At 50.7% G+C, this 20239-nt stretch overlaps 2 protein-coding genes across 2 annotated transcripts in view; both read left to right on the forward strand.

Moving 5' to 3' along the window:
• The window catches only part of ANKRD11 (ankyrin repeat domain containing 11), a 29925-nt gene extending 27275 nt beyond the window's left edge, over positions 1-2650 (forward strand). The window contains exons 10-11 of the mRNA XM_079723088.1: positions 89-181; positions 2151-2650. Coding sequence (XP_079579214.1) covers positions 89-181; positions 2151-2336 — 279 coding nt within the window. The 3' untranslated portion in view covers positions 2337-2650. The remainder of the gene's footprint in view (positions 1-88; positions 182-2150) is intronic.
• A 2343-nt stretch (positions 2651-4993) lies between these two features.
• SLC22A31 (solute carrier family 22 member 31) overlaps positions 4994-20239 on the forward strand; it is a gene marked incomplete at both ends in the record, with an annotated part of 35784 nt that continues 20538 nt past the window's right edge. Inside the window, 1 exon segment of the mRNA XM_079723308.1 lies at positions 4994-5020. Coding sequence (XP_079579434.1) covers positions 4994-5020 — 27 coding nt within the window.

Here is a 20239-nt window from a genome sequence, read left to right on the forward strand (position 1 = left end):
TCGGCCCTTGACCGGGGGACACGGGGCTTGACATGCCAGGCAGGCCCACCCCTCCCGGACGCCCACACATGCTTCACTCTCCCGCCAGGGCGATGAGAACAAGTCGGTGCGGGACCGGTTCAACGCCCGCCAGTTCATCTCCTGGCTGCAGGACGTGGACGACAAGTACGACCGCATGAAGGTGAGCCCCAGCCCCGGCCCCGGCAGCGGCGGCGGGGCCAGGGCTCTTCTGGGCGGGGGCGGCAGGGCCGTGTTCGGAGGAGGCAGCTTCAGACTCGCTCTGAGCCCAGCTGGCAGTGAGGGAGCCGAGGCCTCCCCGCCCCCATGTTGCCTCTTAGAGTGTCTTCCCTCCTGTCCAGGTGTGCGGGGAGCAGCTCCTGTCACCAGCTGGCGGTCAGACCTCTGTGGGACCCCACCTTGAGCCCTCCTCAAAGGTCACAGCATCCACCCATCACCCCTGCCCTGGCTGTGCTGACCAGTGCAGCGGGCAGAGGACGGGGGGGAGATAGAGAGAGATTAGCAAGTAAGAAGCAAGTCCTTGTCTGCAGGGGTGCGAGGGTTGCACCCGGGGTCCCCCGTGAACACTGACCGGCAGTGACGTGCCCGTTACAGAATTAACACCTAGAAGCTGGCACCACCGGGAAGCCCCAGGAGGCAGGGCCCGCTGCATGGAGCTGATGGAGCCGTGACCCAGGCTCCCGCACTGGGCTGCCAGCCTCACCCCTTGCCTCAGTGACCCTGCCTCCGGCACTGCGGCAGCGCACCCAGAGGGGCGGCCAGGAGGCCAGAGCAGAGAGGAACCAGCCTACAGGGCGTTCAGGCCCAGCTGAGGCCGGGCCCAGGCCGCATTTCTAACAAGCTCCAGGGTGACCGTTCGGGGGGTCCCACGGTCACTCCTCCCACCACCAGCCAGCCTGAAGGGAGCTGCACGGGAAACTTTCCTATAAAGAGAGAAGTAATTTCTGACCCAAATAAAAGTTAGATTTGGTACATTACAAAGACAACGTAAGTCCCGTTTCCTTAATGTGCCAAGAACTTACAAACCAATAAGAAAAATGGATAGAAAAAGGAATTGGTGAAGTACGGAGAGTGCAGGGGCACGAAACGGCCACCCGCGTGGCCACTGGTCTCAGAGCACAGGGTGGGCGAGGTCCTATTCAGGAGACAGGCTGCCCTCTCTCAGTTCCTGCAGCCCTGGGACAACTCTCCGGACATGCTGCATGTTTCACGGGGTTTAGCCTAACAAACAATTTCATTTTAGTAACTGAAAACTCAGGGGTAAGTACAGTTCTAGTCAAGAGATGGAAACACTGTGTAACACTTTAAATTAGGTGAAAGCAGCCGGACTCCTGAGGGTGTCTGAGCTGTCACGCTTTTTGCTGAAGTCTCCCTGAGGATGACGAGCAGCCCAGGCATGCCGAGGAGGACACGGCTGGCCATGGAGCACATGGGGCTTGTTTCCAGAACACTTTTTTAAACTGAACTATTTTAAGCAAATCAGAAATTGTGATACCTGGCCCTACATGCTTGTGTGCACATTGAAGAAAATAAGATGATCTTCCTGCACACTGCCACGCCGCTAACTCTGTTCCCCTGAAGGCTGGTCTTCTGCCCACTGTGCTCTGTGTCGCCCGCCTTGTACCCCAAACACCACCCCCCCGCCACGTGCTGTTGGTAACCCAGGTACCATCATTTCAGTTTCAACATTCTCCCTTAACATGAAATACAGAGTACACCTTTAGTAGTATAACTGTTTACCTTACTTAGCACCCACTTAAGAGTAAACACGTGAATTTCTAAAAGGCATAATTTCCACTGTGAATGCAAATGGAGCCAATGTCACCAACCATAAATAAGATAAATGGAAAATGAAAACAGAAGAGCAAAGCTATTATATATTCCGACTAGAGGCTGTGGTGAAACCCCCAGGGTGGGGGCACAGAGCAGGGATGATGGACAGACCCCCGTGTGGTCAGCAAAGCCACTCACCGCGCAGGACGAGACCCAGACGCAAGAGGTCGTCCTGAGGCCAGAGCGCGACTGGGTCCCCCGCCCCGACGTCCCGGGAGGCGCTGCGGCAGGGGGAGTGGGTGCGGGGGGCGGCCGGGGTCTTGCCTGCCCTCCCCTCACCTGCTGCGTTTCCCGCGTAGACGTGTCTCCTGATGCGGCAGCAGCACGAGGCCGCGGCCCTCAACGCCGTGCAGAGGATGGAGTGGCAGCTGAAGGTGCAGGAGCTGGACCCCGCCGGGCACAAGTCCCTGTGTGTGAACGAGGTGCCCTCCTTCTACGTGCCCATGGTCGACGTCAACGACGACTTCGTGCTCCTCCCGGCCTGACGCGGTGGCACAGCTGCCCGGGTCACAGGCGAGCCCCCCAGTCCGCCGCCGAGTCCGGGCGGTGGAAGGAGACCACGTCCCCGGTGGGGACACCCAGGGAGAAGCCCGCGCTGGGCCCCTGGCACGCGGCTCTCTCACACCCACCGCCGCAGGAGGACGCGGAGCCGGATACGCGGACACGGCAGCCTCAGGCTCTTGTCCGGCGGCTGCACTGGCATCTCAGGAGCTGCAGGATGGAGAGCGTTTTTTTTTTTAAATTCCTTGTTCCATTTCTGATCGACTAAAGAGAATAAAGTTAAGGCGTCCACCCCTCAGCAACAGCGGCCTCCGGGTCAGAGGGTGGGGAGAGCTTCGGGCCGGCTGCCGTCCTGTCGCCACGAAGCTGCCGACGGTGCCGGCCCGAGACCTGGGCTGGGACGCCGGGCCGGGTGAGGGCCTGGCTGCGCCGCCCGCCCGCCTCACAGGGACACGCAGGCAGGACTCCGGGTTGTGTTTTTAATGGAGTCAAATCCACGTGGTTTGTATATTTTTTCCTTTAATCTTGGGCATTTTGTTTCTCTTTCTGAGAACATAACTTGAAACACTACAGAGCCAATAATCATATAAAAAGTGTACCCGTAAACGCTGTACAGTTTTATACACGTTCACAATGTACTTTTGCTGCCTTCTAGATAATTTATTTTGCAACACATTACTGCACAGTTGTAAATAACTTATGTACTGTAACATCACTTCAGTTATGTGTAAAGAAATAAATAAATTAATTAAATGCTCTTTGTACACCACAGGCCCCTCAGGAGGGTAGACATGGCTGTGAGGGGAGGGTTCCCGCGCTGGAAATTAATTTTGAAACAAACATACTCCCCCCGCCCCGCCCCCTTTCCTGCCCTCCACTCAACAAACGACTGGGGCTGCTGGCCGGGACGGCAGGGGTTACCCAGAGGCTCTCTCCCAGGGCCCATCAGAGTGGGCAGGAGACCGGGGGGGGCACGCGCTGGGGCAGCAGGTCCCCTGGGTGGCACGGCTATGGAGGGACCACTGTCTCCCGACTCCCCGTGGGGCTGCCACGTGGGAGTCCCCACCTGGGCCGTGTGTTGCACCTGAAAACCAGCTCGCGGGGCAGGAGTCGGAGATCTGAGCCCAGCGTGACATGGGGTCTGTGCTCCTCTCCAAGGAGGGCACGCACAGGGCCAGGCCGGGGGCCCCTTCTGAGCAGAGGCATCCGTCCTGCCCGCTCCAGCCACAATTCCCGTCCAACGGCTGGCTCAAGCTGGACGGCGAGGGGTGGAGGCTGCAGGGCCAGGCAGGGGGTCTGGGGTGGCCCTAGCCCTTGCCCGAGTCCTCGGGCACCTCGCTCCCTCCCCCGTGCTTCCTGTACCTGGCGGGGGTGGGAGCTGCAGACGTGACCCCACCTGGGAGTGCGAGCCCAGCCCTGTGCCACCAGCAGGCCCCACAGAACAGCCCTGACGGTGCCCCAGACCAGCTGGAGGTGGTTTCCTCTTTCTGGGCTGCCTGGCCCGACCCAGGCTCTCGGTTTCTGCCTCAGAGACGCCCCGACTCTGCATTACCCTTTGTGCGAATCCCCGCCCCCCAGCCCCAGCCGGTCCCACCTCGAGTGACCCTGGGGCGGGGCCAGAGCCTTCACTGCCCAGCGTCTTTCTAAGCAGCATGAATTAGGTCGCACCTGTTCATCTGGCACATCCTGGCATCAGCAACTTCAGGCCACCCGGCAGAGACCCCGCACTCAGAGAGGTCCCACCCGTTGTAGGTGCTGGTCCCGCAGCACCAAGCGCGTCTGGAGGTGTACCCCATGCTCTCGCGCGTCTACACCACAATGACATTGTGACATCAGGATGTCCCTTTCCTGGCTCTGCGTGTGACTTCCTGCCATGAGAGACAACGGCACAGATGCTCTCGTCACATGGCTGTGCAGGGGTGGGCCCCAGAGAACAAAAAGGGATTAGTATCCAGGATATAAATAGAGAACCCGTAAAACTCAACTGCAAAAAAAAAAAAAAAATTCAAAAATGGGCAAAGAACTTGAATAGTCCTTTCCCCAAAGAAGATATACAAACGGTCAATAAGCTCATGAACAAATGCTCAACATCACTAATCACTAGGGAAATGCAGATGAGAACCACAATAAGATACCCCCTGACACTCATTAGGATGGCTGCTAACAGCAACAACAACAGAAAACAACAAGCACTCGGTGAGGACGTGGAGAAACTGGAACCCTTGTGCACTGCTGGTGGGAATGGAAAACGGTGCGGCCACTGTGGAGGACAGTATGGAGGTCCATCAACTATACTTACCATGTGATCCAGCAATCCCACTTCTCGGTACATACCCCAAGGAACTGAAACCAGGGTCTCCAAGACATACCTGTACACCCACGTTCATCGCAGCACTATTCACAACAGCTACAACATGGAACACACCCAGCTATCCACTGACGGATGAATGGATAAAGAAAAGGTGGCGCATATACCTGATAAACACTGTCAGACGCTAGAGCATGGATGAACCTTAAGGACGTTATGCTAAATGAAACAAGACAAATACTGCGCGATTCCACTTATAGGAGGTACTGTGAGTAGTCAAAAGTCAGAGAGACAGAAAATATAACTGGTCGTGGTCACCCGGGCGGGGGGGGGATGGGTGCTGAAATTCGGGCCTCGGAGGTCAGACCTGGGGAGGAAACTTGGGTTGATTGTGCGGAAAACAGCCTGGGGGGCGGGGCTGGAATCTGGTGCAACTGCAACTGAGGGTGTACGCAGAGGAAGCCTGGGGTGCCTTGGAGGCCGGGCACCATTGTTTGGGGGATGCGTGAGAGGAGGAGCGGGACCTGCAATTGTAGCCTTTTCCCTGGCGTGTGTGATCGCAGAGAGTGGGACACCAACCGCACGGGCTCCAGGAGTGGCCGCGAGCCACCTCCACTCCGCCGCATCCTTCAGGGGTGTGCCTAAGCTGCCACCACGGCCGAGAAACCCAGGACCGGTCACCAGCTGCCACATCTGCACACCCCGAGCAAGGGGATGGCAACCAGCACACACTGAGGAAAGAGCTGACAGGCATCCACACGAAAAACAGCCCTGGTACCAAATATATTACACCCACGAGAGCTACACAGGGATGCTCCCACATGTAAACAGCCCTCCAAAGCCACAGTTGATAATTGCTTCTCCTAAACACACAGAGTAAGAGAAATAAGAAGAGGGACCACTCCCAGTTAAAAGACCAAGAGAATTCTGCTGAAAGAAACAATAACACAGACCTCTTCACTCCAACAGACACTGAGTTCAAAAAGGAAATTAAGGAATTAAGAAAGGCTATCGGGGACTTCCCTGATGGTGCAGTGGTTAAGAATCCTCCTGCCAATGCAGTGGACACGGGTTCGAGCCCTGGTCCGGGAAGATCGCACATGCCACGGAGCAACTAAGCCTGTGCGCGACAACTACTGAGCCTGCGCTCTAGAGCCTGCGAGCCACAACTACTGAGCCCGTGCACCACAACTACTGAAGCCCGTGTGCCTAGAGTCCATGCTCCGCAACAAGAGAAGCCACCGCAATGAGAAGCCTGTGCACCGCAACGAAGAGTAGCCCTCGCTCACCGCAACTAGAGAAAGCCCGTGCACAGCAACAAAGACCCAACACAGCCATAAATTAATTAATTAATTAGTTAATTAATTAATTTTAAAAAAGAAAGGCTATCGACAGAAATGCAGAGTACTATAAAAAAAGAAACAAACTCTGAAGGGTACCAAAGACAATTAGAAAACTCATTTGCAGAGACAAAAGCTGAGCTAAAGACAATGAATAGCAGAATGAATAATGCAGAAGAATGAATAAGTGAAGGTAGACCAATGGAAATGAGGAAATGACCCAATCAGAAAAGCAGAGAGAAAGCCAAATAAAAAAAAAAAAAAAGCAATATAAGAGGCCTATGGGAGAATATAAAGCGTGCCAATCTACACATTATAGGGATTCCAGAATGGAAAGAAAGGGAAAAGGGCACCACAAATGTATCCGAAGAAATTACGGCTGAAAACTTTCCAAATCTAAAGAAGGAAACATATCCAGGTAGAGGAAGCACAGGGGGTCCCAAACCACACAAACCTACACCAAGACATATTATAATAAAAATGGCAAAAGTTAAAGATTAAGAGAGGATTCTAAAGGCAGCAAGAGAAAAACAAATAGTGACAAGGGGACCCGCATTAGGCTATCAGCTGATTTCTCTACAGAAACACTGCGGGCCAGAGGGAGTGGCAGGACAGAGTCAAAGTCCTGGAAGGGAAAAATCTACAACCAGGACACTCCACCCCACAAGGTTGTCACTCAGAATAAAGGAGAGAGAAAGGATTTCTCAGACAAGCAAAAACTAAAAGAATACAGCAATACGTAACCTATTCTAAAGGAAATACTGAAAGGACTTCTCTAAATGGAACTAAGAATCTATAGGAAAGAGAAAAATCACAATTGGAAAATAAATCACTTAAATAAGCCCGTACACAGATTTTTTAAACATCAAAAAATTTCTGTGAAACTGAATGATAACCAGAGTGAAGAGCAAAAGGATGAACATGAAGATGTAAGAAGGGACATCAACATCCTAACATGTGGGGGGAGGAGAGTAAGAGAATGTAGACCTTTCATTCATTTCCTAGGATGTGTTTGAGCCCATATGACTCCCAGTCTAGGGCAAGCAGATATAGGAAGGGGTTAACATACTCGAAAACCAGGGCAACCACAAATCAAAAACATACAATAGACTCACAAAAACCAAAAAGAAGAGGACATAAGTATAATTCAAGAGAAAATCATCGGGGAATTCCCTGGCGGTCCAGTGCTTAGGACTCCGAGCTCTCACTGCCAAGGGCCCGGGTTCAATCCCTGGTAGGGGAACTAAGATCCCTCAAGCCGCGTGGCATGGCCCAAAAAAAAAAATCATCAAACCACAAAAGGAGAAACAAAAAGTTGTCAATAATTACCTTAAAATGTCAATGGACTAAATGCTCCAGTCAAAAGACACAGAGTGGCAGATTGGATTAAAAAAAAAAAAAAAAAAAGAGCCTACAATATGCTGCCTACAGGAGGCCCACTTTAGGGCAAAGGACACACACAGATTGAAAGTAAGGGGATGGAAAAAGATATTTCATGCAAACAAATGACAAGAAAGTGGGGGTCGCAATACTCATATCAGACAAAATAGACTTCAAAACAAAAGCCAGGGCTCCCCTGGTGGCGCAGTGGTTGAGAGTCCGCCTGCCGATGCAGGGGACACAGGTTCGTGCCCCGGTCTGGGAGGATCCCGCATGCCGCGGAGCGGCTGGGCCCGTGAGCCATGGCCGCTGAGCCTGCGCGTCCGGAGCCTGTGCTCTGCAACGGGAGAGGCCACAACAGTGAGAGGCCACAACAGTGCGAGGCCCGCGTACCACCAAAAAAAAAAAAAAAAAGGGCAAAGGGAGACTTCCCCGGTGGTCCAGTGGGTAAGACTCCGTGCTCCCAATGCAGGGGGCCCAGGGTTCGATCCCTGGTCTGGGAACTAGATCCCGCATGCATATCGCAACTAAGAGTCCGCAGGCCACAAGTAAGAAGTACACAAGAATTCCCATGCCACAACTAAAGATCCCCCATGTCACAATGAAGATCTCGTGTGCTGCAACTAAGACCTGGCGCAGCCAAAATAAATAAATAATAAATAAGTAAATATTTTTTAAAAGACTGGCAAAGGAGGGAATTCCCTGGAGGTCCAGTGGTTAGGACTCTGAGCTTCCACTGCAGGGGGCACGGGTTTGACCCCTGGTCGGGGAACTAAGATCCCACATGCCGTGCAGCATGGCCAAAACGAAACAAAAAAAAATGGGCAAAGGACTTGAATAGTCCTTTCTCCAAAGAAGATATACAAATGGTCAATAAGCACATGAACAAATGCTCAACATGACAAATCATTAGGGAAATGCAGATGAGAACCACAAGATACCCCCTGACACTCATTAGGATAGCTGCTAACAACAACAACAAAACAAAACAGAAAACAACAGGTGCTGGTGAGGATGTGGAGAAACTGGGACCCTCCTACACTGTTGGTGGGGATGTAAGATGGTGCGGCCACTGTGGAAACAATATGGAGGTTCTGCAAAATATTACAAATATACTTACCATATGATCCAGCAATCCCACTTCTGGGTACATACCCAAAGGAATTGAAACCAGGGTCTCCAAGACATACCCGTACACCCATGTTCATCGCAGCACTATTCACAACAGCTATCCACTGACAGATGAATGGATAAAGAAAAGGTGGCATATATACCTGATATATACTGATAGACGCTAGAGCATGGATGAAACTTAAGGACGTTATGCTAAATGAAACAAGACAAATACTGTACGATTCCACTTATACGAGGTACTCTTGAGTATTCAAAATCAGAGAGACAGAAAATATAACAGTGGTCACCCGGGCAGGGGGAGAATCCGGAGTTATTTAACAGGTATAGAGCTTCAGTTTTACAAGATGAAGAGAGTCATGTGGGTGGATGGTGGTGATGGACGGCTGCACAATGATGTGAAAGTATTTAACAGCACTGAACTGTACACTAAAAAACGGTGAAGACGGTAAATTTATGTTATGTGTATTTTAACACAATAAGAAAAAAAAAGAAAACCTCAAGTGAAATAAAGACATTTATGTAATACAAAAGTAAAAATAATTAGTCTCAAACAGACCCACACTACAAGAAGTCTTAAAAGGAGTCCTACAGACAAAAGTCAAATAACATCAGAGAATTCTGCATCTACGCAAAGAAACAAAGATCTTTAGAATTGTTAACTACATGGCTAAACAGATAAGATATAGCTCATGTATTCCTTTAAAACATAACTGCCTGTTTAAAAAGTAACAACAATGCACTTATTGATTACAGCACAAGAAACATAAAATGTTAACAACAACAGATCAAGAAAAGTGTGGGAGAAATGGAAGTGTGCTACTGTAAGGTACTTAAAGGTGGAATTGGGACAGGCTGGGACCTGCAGCCTCTGTGGCAGGGCCTGCACCTGGACACCCGTCTCCTCCAGCAACAAATACAAAGAAATTACAAGGGACTAAAAATAACGGCGTGCATGCGCAGTTGGGGCAAATTATGAACTAGATACAAAAAGACCAAAACCCCCAACTGCCACATCTACAGATCCCAGAGCAAAAGCAGGAGGTCGGGCGCAGAAGCGGGGTACTGCGCGTGCCCCCTGCACTCAGCACCACAAAGGGGTGGGCAGACCACCTAAGGCACCCCTGTGGCCCCCCCGACACACCCCTGCCCTCACCCCACAGAAGGAACCAGCTTGCCCCTCCCCGGGGAGAGAGCAAGGGAACCTGTTACTGCTGCTTCCCCTACCCCCTTCTGTGGCAGGGATCCCGCTGGAGCCTTGCCTGAATTTTTTCTGTGGCCCCTGATCAGTTTCTATTGATAAAGAGGCCAAGAACCCTGGTTGGTATCAGACTTAGTGGCGCCCATCGTGGGCAGTTGTCCCCTTCTGGGGAGAGGATCTGGGCACCTCGGGGACCACCGAATGCAGCTTCCCTGTGGCTGACAAATGGCCACCTGAATATCCTGCTTCAGCATCACCACGTTTGGTAAGTCTGCCTTCCTGGCCTCTGGGGGCCTCAGGACCCTCATCCAGGCAACGCTTTCCCCTCCCCCCCCCCGTTTTTTTTTTTTTTTTTTTCTTCGGTACACGGTCCTCTCACTGCCGCGGCCTCTCCCGTTGCGGAGCACAGGCTCCGGACGCGCAGGCTCAGCGGCCATGGCTCACGGGCCCAGCCGCTCCGTGGCGTGTCTTCCCGGACCGGGACACGAACCCGTGTCCCCTGCATCGGCAGGCGGACTCTCAACCACTGCGCCACCAGGGAAGCCCCGCCCGCTTTTCTTCTTCCCTCTCCTGCTGTCTCTCTGTCCTCTCGTACTTGTGTCCTCTCCTTCCGAGACAGTGGACGGCAGGCAGCTACAGCATCACTCCTCTCAGCTTGTGAGACCTGCTCCCCTCTGGCCAGCCACGGCTCACTTTGACGGGTGACAAGCAGAGCGGCCAGAGGCTCGCCTTACCCTGTGCAGACCCTGGTCCAGTGGGCTCCCCCGACCGGAGATTCGTGAGAGTGACAGACGCTCCAACTTATATCGTGCAGTGGCTGCAAGTCCAATCATCCCAGCGTTCTCACCTTTATTTTCCTGCTGTCTCTCCTTTCCAGTCTTTTCAGTCCCTCCTCCCTGTACCTCTCCCTTGACCCTTATACCTGCACTCCTGTCCCCTTTACCCTGATAACTTCTTGTCTGTGTCTTTAAGTTTTTGTCACTGGTGTTTTTGTTTTATGTAATTTTGGCTGTCCAACTGCTCCTACAAGCCTCTGCTGACGTTGTGGGCACGATGGAGCATTTAAGCCTTGAAACGCAAACACAGCCCACATGGCCTGAGACTCCAGCCTTGGGTTACTTAGTGGGATTTTAACGAGAAAAAAAAAAAAAGGGAGAGGAGCTTGCATGTCTCTCCTCTGCCTCTGCAATGTAACTATCCTGCCTGGACTCTCAGGAACTACCTGATCCATCTGTAGTCCCCCAGACTGAGGGAAAAAAAGAGGCCTTTCTAAATCCAAGTGGGAAAACTGAGATCTCCGATTCTGTCTTTATGTAAAAATTAACTTATAAATGAGCTGTATTTAATTGGCTTAAAGGAAAGTGAGCACTTATAAACATTCTCAGAAATATAAAAGAAAACTCACCAGAATACATTTCAGGTTCATGTGATCTGGGAAATATTCAATATTAAATTAATATCTGGTATTAGAGCTAGCTTAAGCTTGTGGGTTTAATTAATACAGACCTGTTTTTGTTTGTTTTTGTTTTTGTTTTTGTTTTGGCCGTGCCGCGTGGCTTGCAGGATCTCAGTTCCCCGACCAGGGATTGAACCCGGGCCCCTGGCAGTGAAAGCGCCGAGTCCTCATTTGGGAGTTCCCAATACAGACCTGTTTTTAGAGTCATCAACATTAAGTATAACGCGTTTATTGTACCTACGGTTACTGGAAGTCAACAAGAGCATATTGTTTCTGTTATAAAATCTGTCAAGAAGGAAAATAACTTGATATAATTAAATTTTTAACTAAATGTAACTGAGATGAGTGCTTTTTGGTAAACGCTATAGGAATAATTATGTTTTGGAAGTGTCCATCTAGACAGTCCCTCCAGGGGCTTCCCTGGTGGTCCACTGGGCAAGACTCCACGCTCCCAGTGCAGGTGGCCTGGGTTCCATCCCTGGTCGGGGCACTAGATCCCACATGCATGCCGCAACTAAGAATGTGCATGCCGCAACTAAGAAGTCTGCATGCCACGACTAAAAAAAGATCCTGCGTGCCGAAGCTAAGACCCAGCACAGCCTAAATGAATAAATAAATAATAGAACAGTCCCTCAAATGTTGGTAACTTGAAACTAAATTAAGTTAAATGATAGGAATTCCCTGACTATTCAGGCTATTTCAAATAAGATGAAATATTGGAACATTAATTGCTAAATGGGTCTAAATTTACCCACTTTTGTCTTCTTGCAAGAGAGAAACCAAAGATGTTTGGAGCCACCTTGAGATGTTCTCTACCCATCTGCAGAATGCCAGTGCAGAAGACAGTCCACAGTTGCATAAGGGAAGTAGGACATGTGTGTCCAGAAGAGGTATGAGGAACGGAAATATATTCTGTTGAAAGGAAAAGGATGATTTTTGTACTAAAACTGGTTATTTCTGAATAGAAAAAAATAAGGGACAAAATATGGTTACAGAAAGTTGCAGAAGGTTTGCAAAAAAGGACCACTGGAAAAAGACTTTCGTATGTGGTCAGGATTTTCTAAGACTGGATTAAGTTTCTTTAGGTAAATGGATTTTATGAGTAGGCTGATGCAAGGTTGGATTTGGTTCCTCTCTCTCAGAACAAAATTTTCCTGGAATGCCGTTTTTGATAACAGATTGTGTGAGTTTCTGTGCCTTTAAGTGATCTGTATTAACGTCTGGAATCTTTTTTTCACCTTACTTAGCTCAAGGCATAATTGTTTCACAGCGACCTACGATTCTGTCTGACCAGGTGTTTTAAAACTTTTGACAGACTTCCCAAATATCAGATTCTAACTAAAGTTCTTTTGATCTCCAGCTAACTTTGGGGTGCTTCAAAAGCCCCTGGAGCATCCCAAAGAAAGATCCTAAACTAACTGGGTTGGTATGTTAAATTACATGGGAAACACTGTCCAAACTCGCGGTTGCCTGTGTCAGATGGAACCATCAGGCTCTCCCCAATTTTATCACAGACACCAAACAGGTAGGGGAAAGGGTTTGGGGTTCTTCCGCTGTCTAGTCTCTCACCTTACTCTATGTCCTGACCCCTGTGGCGTCTTCCACTGCTCCCCACTCCAATTCCTCCAGGAGTTTCTCTTTGTACCTCTAGGACCCCCTTCACAGGGGGTATGGGCCTTGGCAGCCCATCCACTGTTGCAGACTACCTACTGGACCGGCCGCTTCCAAGCAGCCCACATCCCAGGCTTTACAGATGCTCCATCTCGAGGAATACACCCCAGCATAGGGAAACTTCATAGACCACGGATCCCCCTCAGGGAGAGTCCTGGCAACGCCCTGACACTGGTTCAAACGTCCCCTATTGGGGACCCCTCGAGCGAGAGACGGGGTTGACCAGAGACGCCTGGTTAGGCAGTGGTACAGGATGCTCAAAATCCCATTAAGTCAGGAGGGAATTCGGAGGACACTCCGACCCCCTTCCGACAAAAGCCTCCTCGTAAATGTCTCTGAGACAGTGGACTTTATTTCTAGAAGCACTCTTTCTAAGTTGCAGGTTACTCAACATGGGAGGATCCTCTAAGCCAGAAGAAACACCTCTGGAATGTATCCTTAAAAACTGGAAATTTTTTTAAATAAATGGGCTGAAAAGGGAAAAACTTAAACTTTACTGTAACACTGCCTGGCCTTTATATAGGTTGGGGGATGGAGAAAAATGGCCTGCAAACGGGTCTCTAAATTACAATACCATCTTGCAATTGGATCTTCACTGTCGCAAGATGGGAAAATGGATTGAGGTTCCCTGTCTTCAAGCCTTCATGGTCCTTTACCAAAACCCCACTGTATGCTGCTCCTGTAATCAAAAGCCAGGGGAATCAGAAAACACTTCCGACATTTTAGATGATCCCCTTTTAACCTTCCCCAATTCTCAGGGGGGAAACCAGGCCTCCGGAGCCACCTCCTTCTTCAGATGCCTCTGAGCAATCTACACTCCACCTCCCTATGTTCCTTTATACCCTCCGTTACCCCAGGAGGGAGACATTAGTCCCTCCGGGGTAGCTCGCGGTAGAACCTCCCATCACCCAGGATCAGGGAAATTATGCCCCCTTAGGGAAGTGGCAATGGCGAAGGGACAATCAGAGTACGCGTGCCGTTCTCTTTAACCAGCTTAGCCCAATGCAAACAGAGACTGGGCCGGTTTTCGGAAGACCCTTGTGAGTCCACTGAAGGGTTTCAGGCCGTAACTCTGGCCTCTGATTCAACTTGGAAGGATGTCCAGATAGTCCTGTCTAGTTGCTGTACCCCTGAGGAAAAACAGAGAACTGGGGAGCAGCGCAGGGGCACGCCTACCAGCTTGCCAGGGACCAACCCAAACATTCTGTTGTGGGTGGAGACGCAGTCCCAAGTCAGGAGCCCCGCTGAAATTACACTTCCCGTGAGGGAACAGAAGCCAGGAAGCACGTGATCCAACGTATACTGGAAGGGATGAGAGAGTATCAAAAAGCCAGTTAACTATTAAGAGGTTAAAGGAGTGATGCAAGAAGAAAAAGAACATCCGGCCCTCTTTCAGGGACGGCTTGTGGAGGTTTTTAGAAAATTTACTAACACTGATGCCTCCACTCCCGAGGGTAAATCCCTTCTAGGACAACATTTTATCAGCGAATCCACCCCTGATATTAGGCAGAAACCCCAAAAATTACACTTAGGCCCACAAGCACCTATGTTCTAACTCCTAGAGGTGGCCTTTGGGGTATTTAATAATCGAGATCAAGCTGAGGAGGAAGTGAGAACCCAACGTGAAAACAGGCAGGCAGGGCTCAAGCTAAACTGACAGCCGTGGCTGTCAGCCGTGCCTTGCAACCTTAGGACAACCCAAGGGGGCCAAGGAAGCTTCACCACCCGCCCAGAGGTATAACCCAGCAAGGGGGAATGCTTCAAATGCAAGCCAACCAGCCACTGGGCCCAAAAGTGCCAAAAAGAACCCCCTGGTCCACGCCCGGTCTGCAAGCGAACAGGTCATTGGAAGTGGGACTGTCCCCAGTCCCGAAGGGGAAGGGGGGCTCCCGCCCCCGAGACGGCCGTGCTGGACGACTGAGGTGGCCTGGGGGTTCCGGCGGCTCCCCGCAACAAGATGTCTGTCTCCATCAAGGAGCCCCGGGTGGTCCCTGATGCGGCAGGTAAGAAAATCATTTTTTAATTAATACGGGAGCCACTTCCTCTGTCCTGATCTCTCACACTGGACCTCTTTCCTTCAAAAGCTGCACAGTGACTGGTGTCAATGCAAAGCCTCACACCCGCTTCTTCACTGTTGAACAGGGTTTGATCTCACGTGGCTTTTTGGTTGTGCCTGACTGTCTTACCCCACTACTGGGGAGAGACCTTCTGGGCTTCCTCGGGGCCATATTACAGTTGGGAGGCCCCAAGCAGCCCCTTTTCTTGACTCTAAGACAAATCAGCTGGAAGAACACGGGCCTATTCCCAACCACATTCTACACGCAGTAAACCCTGCAGTTTGGGACAAAGGAATCCCTGGGAAGGCTGTAAGTGCCCAATTTGTAAAAATTAGCCTTAAGCCAAAAGTCACTTATCCTAACAAGAGACAGTACCCCATAAAGGTGGGAGCAAGAAAACGTTCGCAACCCCATAAATTCTTAAAACATGGCCTCTTAGTGCCCTGTCAGTCTTCATGCGGTCGTTAAACCAAGTGGGGAATATCGAACGGTACAGCCCTCAGATCAGTAACCGAGGCCGTCCCTATACATCGCCTCGTGGCCAATCCTTATATTAGTCCAGGTTCCTGGAGATGGCTTGACCTCAAGGATGCCTTCTTTTGTATCCCAGTTCACCCCTCCTCTCAGCCCTGTCTGCCTTCAAGTGGACTAACTCCCACTCAGGCCAAATGCAACAGTATACCTGGAGGGTATTGCCTCGGGGGTTTCGGGACAGCCCACACTTGTTCTCCCAGGCCCTAGGAAAAGAACTAAGGGAAATACACCTAAGAAAAAGGGGCAGGGCTTCCCTGGTGGCGCAGTGGTTGGGAGTCCGCCTGCAGATGCAGGGGATGCGGGTTCGTGCCCCGGTCCGGGAAGATCCCACATGCCACGGAGCGGCTGGGCCCGTGAGCCATGGCCGCTGAGCCTGCGCGTCCGGAGCCTGTGCTCCGCAACGGGAGAGGCCACAACAGCGAGAGGCCCGCGTACCGCCAAAAAAAAAAAAAAGGGGGGGCCATTCTACAGTATGTGGATGATATATTAATACGTAGCCCCACCATGGAGCCCTCAGATCAAAATACCATTGAAGTCCTTAATTTCCTTGGGGCCCAGGGCTACAGGGACTCCCAGAAAAAGGCACAAATCTCAAAGCGACAAGTTAAATATCTGGGATATATTATAAACGCTGGAAGTAGACAGTTATCTCCAGATAGAAAACAAGCTACCTTAGGCCTAAGCACCCCAAAGACAAAAAAAAAATCTTCACACTTTCTTAGTCATGGCCGGATTTTGCAGTATTTGGATTCCAGGATTCAGGCTAATGGCTAAGCCCCTATATGAAGCCACTAAAGGCCCAGATACAGAACCATTACTTTGGACAGGGGAACAAGAAACGGCTTTTAATAATATCAGACAGGCCCTCACCAGAGATCCTGCTCTGGTCTCCCTAATTGAAAATAAAACCATTTATCTTGTACGTAGCTGAAAAGCAGGGGACAACTCTGGGGGTCCTTGTACAAAGCTAAGAGAAGTTCCTCCACCTATAGGCTATTTTTCCAAACAACTAGACTCCGTGGCCCGAGGCTGGCCTGGCGGCCTCTGGGGAAGGATAGCTGCCACTGCTTTATTAGTGGAAGAAGCTGACAAGCTCACCCTTGGACAGCCACTGCAAGTCCAGGCTCCTTATCAAGTGCAAGGGATTCTGGAGATAAAAGGCCACCACTGGCTAACTGGAGGCCGCCTCACTAAGTACCAGGCTTTACTCCTTGACCCCCCAGAGGTAACCCTCAAAACCTGCTACACCCTCAACCCGGCTACACGGACACCTGCTGAAGGCCCAGAACTAACACATCCCTGCCTTGAAACCCTTGACCGGGTTTATGCCTGTAGGCCTGACCTACAGAAAACCCTGAGGAAGAATGGTTTACTGACAGCAGTAGTTTCGTTAAAGATGGAGACGGGAGGCCAGGGCATGCTATCATGAGCACTCATGGTGCCAACAGAAGCCAAACCTTTGCCACCTAACACTTCAGCCCAGAGAGCTCAACTAATAGCCCTAACCTGAGCCTTAACCTTGGGGGAAGGAGAAATTATAAATATATACAGACTTGAAATATGCCTTCCTTATTTTACATGCCCACGCGGCTATCTGGAAAGAAAGGACTTCTGAATGCAGTAAACTCCCCTGTAAAACATGGGGCTGAGATGTCACATGTCATAGAAGTGGCTCGAAAGCCAAAACTAGTAGCAGTCATCCACTGCCGTGGGGGCCGAAAGGAAACTTCTCAAATTACCTGAGGGAACAACAGGGCAGATCGGGAGGCAAAGAAAGCAGCCCTGACGCCCATCCCAGAAATGGCATTAATCCCATACCCACCTCTTCTAACGTTACACCCAGGTACTCGACTTCCAAAGAGAACTGGGCACGAAACAGAGGGGGAACTCAGGGAACGGATGGCTGGTGGCACACAGATCCGAAACTGCTCATACGTCTCTCTGACCAATGGAAAATTATTAAAGGGCTACATGATTCTCTCCATGTGGGGAGCGATGCAATGTCTACAATCGTTTTCCGGCTTTTTACAGGAAAAGGGCTCCCAGAGACAATTAAAAGAGTTACTCAAGCCTGTGCCCTTTGCGACACCCATAATCCAGGGGGCAACCTCAAGCCTCGCCTTCCTGCTAGCCCAGTCCAGTGACGTGGGACTTACCCGGGAGAGGGCTGGCAAGTAGATTTCACTGAGACGCCCTCTTTCCAGGGCTTCAAATACGTACTAGTCTTTAGAAACACTTTTACTGGATGGATAGAGGGCTTTCCCACTGGGACAGAGAAGGCAACTGAAGTGGTGAAGGTGCTTTTAAAAGAAATTATTCAAAGGTTCAGGTTGCCCCGCCGTCTCCAGAGCGACAATGGACCTCCACTTGTAGCCAAGGTCACTCAACAGTTTCTGCAGGCTTTAGGAATTCAACACCACTTCCATTCGTCCTGGAGACCTCAGTCCTCAGGAAAGACAGACCAGGCCAGTCATATTCTAAAGAAAACCTGGAGCAAACTGTCAGGAAACGTGAGTAGTGGTATCGCTGCTGCCAACAGCTCTCTTAAGCATCAGGGCAGCCCCTGGAACAACTAGTAAGTTGAGTCCCTTCGAAATGACATACGGAAGGCCATTTCTCACTCTGGACGTGCTGACTGACCTGGAAACCCAAGCCCATCGTGAATACATCACGCACCTACGCCAAATCCTGAGGGCTATACAGGAATACAGCAAGAGTCCAGGCCTCCCCCAGGTAACAACCCCAGTCACTCCACTGTAAACCTGGGGACTGGGTGCACTTAAAGACCTGGAAAGACGAGTCCCCCGGGGACCAGCTGCTCCCAAAATGGAGGGGCCCTTACCAAGTCTGCTGAGCACCCCGGAGCACCAGGGACTCACGAGCTGGGTACACGCGTCCAGGCCTAAACCTGTCTCCACCAGTATGTCCCAGGAACCCAGAGGCACCCGTCCCAGCTGTCCCTACGAACCTGCCCCACCCTGCGTCCTCACAAGACACAGAGGACCCTGGGCAACTTGAAAAACCCAGGTGGACAAGTGAAGCTCTTCAAGACCTGAAGCTCTTGTTCGGGACAGACCAAGAAACTTCACAAACCCAAGGCTGAGCACCCATAACCACTATTTTCTTTTCCGCCTGCCAATACTCCAGCCCACTCGCAAAATAATTAACAGGCTCTGGCGGATCTGGGTAATTACTGTCCTCCTTGCTCTCGGGATTTTCCACGAGTGTCACTACAGTCCGGCACGTATACCCCAGAGGGAACTTCTTTGCCCACGCTGGGTGGTTTAATGTGAGTCACCTTAAAACCTCAGGACCCCATACTTAGCACTGCGTTTTAAGTCACTCTAGCATTTCTCTTAATACTATTTTGCTACCTGCTCTCTGGTTATCTCTCAAGATCAAAACTCTGATTGGTGCAACTACGAAGCTATTAGCTACTCTCCCCTTTCTCTACCTCTTTCCCTCATCTGCAGGATGGACAGATAAGTCCCTGGTTTGCACTGCTCAAACTCACGCTTCTTCCACTCGGCCGACTGAACGCTGGGTTTGCTTGCCTCAAGCTAAGTCTGTCATTGACCACAGAGACCCCTTTGTCCATCCTGTAAAAGATTTGAGCCAAGTTCCTGAGGGAAAATGGTTTTCCACTGAAAACCCAAGAGTCAGTGCGGTAACGTATAGTCAGAATTGTTTTTTCCTGCTGAAGAAAATTCTACTATCTCTTGCTTAACTCTTCCCTTAGCAAGAGAAGCAAAGTATGAAGTCAAAATGTGGGGATAAAGAACTGGCATTACAGCACCCCAACATGTTACAGTGGCCCCTCCCAAGCCGGAGCTCCAGCTGCCCATTTGCGCTCAAACCCCAGCCCACTCCCTGACGGAGGGAGGGGACACTGACAGACCAGACATGGATGGAACGTGTTGGGTGCACGCAGGAGAATATTGCCACAACAGGATTAGATGGCTAGGACTTAAAACCTTGGGCCCGCTGGTCTACTGTGCCCCGCCAGGACATGTTTTTGTATGCCAGGGAGATAAACAACTGTGGGCTACTAATTGCCTAACACAATTATTCCACACCCACGCAATGTATGCTGGGAACTTTAATTACCCCTTCCCTTTCTTGATTCCTTCCTTAAAGGAGCCCAAGCATTGGGCTAGTTCATTAAAACTGTGCAACCAATTAACTCGACATTTTTACCCGGAAACATCCCAGATGGAGATATCTATTTCCTCGGGTACACATTGCTACCATGGTGGGGGGGTAGCTGCCCACCAACATGTCCTTTGAAACTTGTCTCGCACCCTCACCATCCTAGCCAATGAGACTGCTAAATCTCTTACTACTTTACAAGAGTCTCTAGGTTCCTTGGCCAAGGTGGCACTTGACAACCGACTGGCCCTGGATTATCTATTGGCAGAACAAGGAGGGGTTTGCGCCATCCCTGACACTTCTTTTATTTATTTTTAATTAATTAATTAATTTCTGGCTGCTTTGGGTCTTTGTTGTTACACGTGGGCTTTCTCTAGTTGTGTCAAGCAGAGGCTACTCTTTGTTGAGGTGCACGGGCTTCTTATTGCGGTGGCTTCTCCTGCTGTGGAGCACGGGCTCTAGGCGCACGGGCTCAGCAGCTGTGGTGTGCGGGCTTCAGTAGTTGCAGCTCGCGGGCTCTAGAGCGCAGGCTCAGTAGTTGTGGCGCACGGGATTAGTTGCTCCACAGCAAGGGGGATCTTCCCGGACCAGACCTCAAACCCGTGTCCCCTGCATTGGCAGGCGGATTTTTAACCACCGCGCCACCAGGCGGTCCCCATT

The sequence above is a fragment of the Hyperoodon ampullatus genome, assembly GCF_949752795.1.
Source record: "Hyperoodon ampullatus genome assembly, chromosome: 18".
Lineage (NCBI taxonomy): Eukaryota > Metazoa > Chordata > Mammalia > Artiodactyla > Ziphiidae > Hyperoodon > Hyperoodon ampullatus.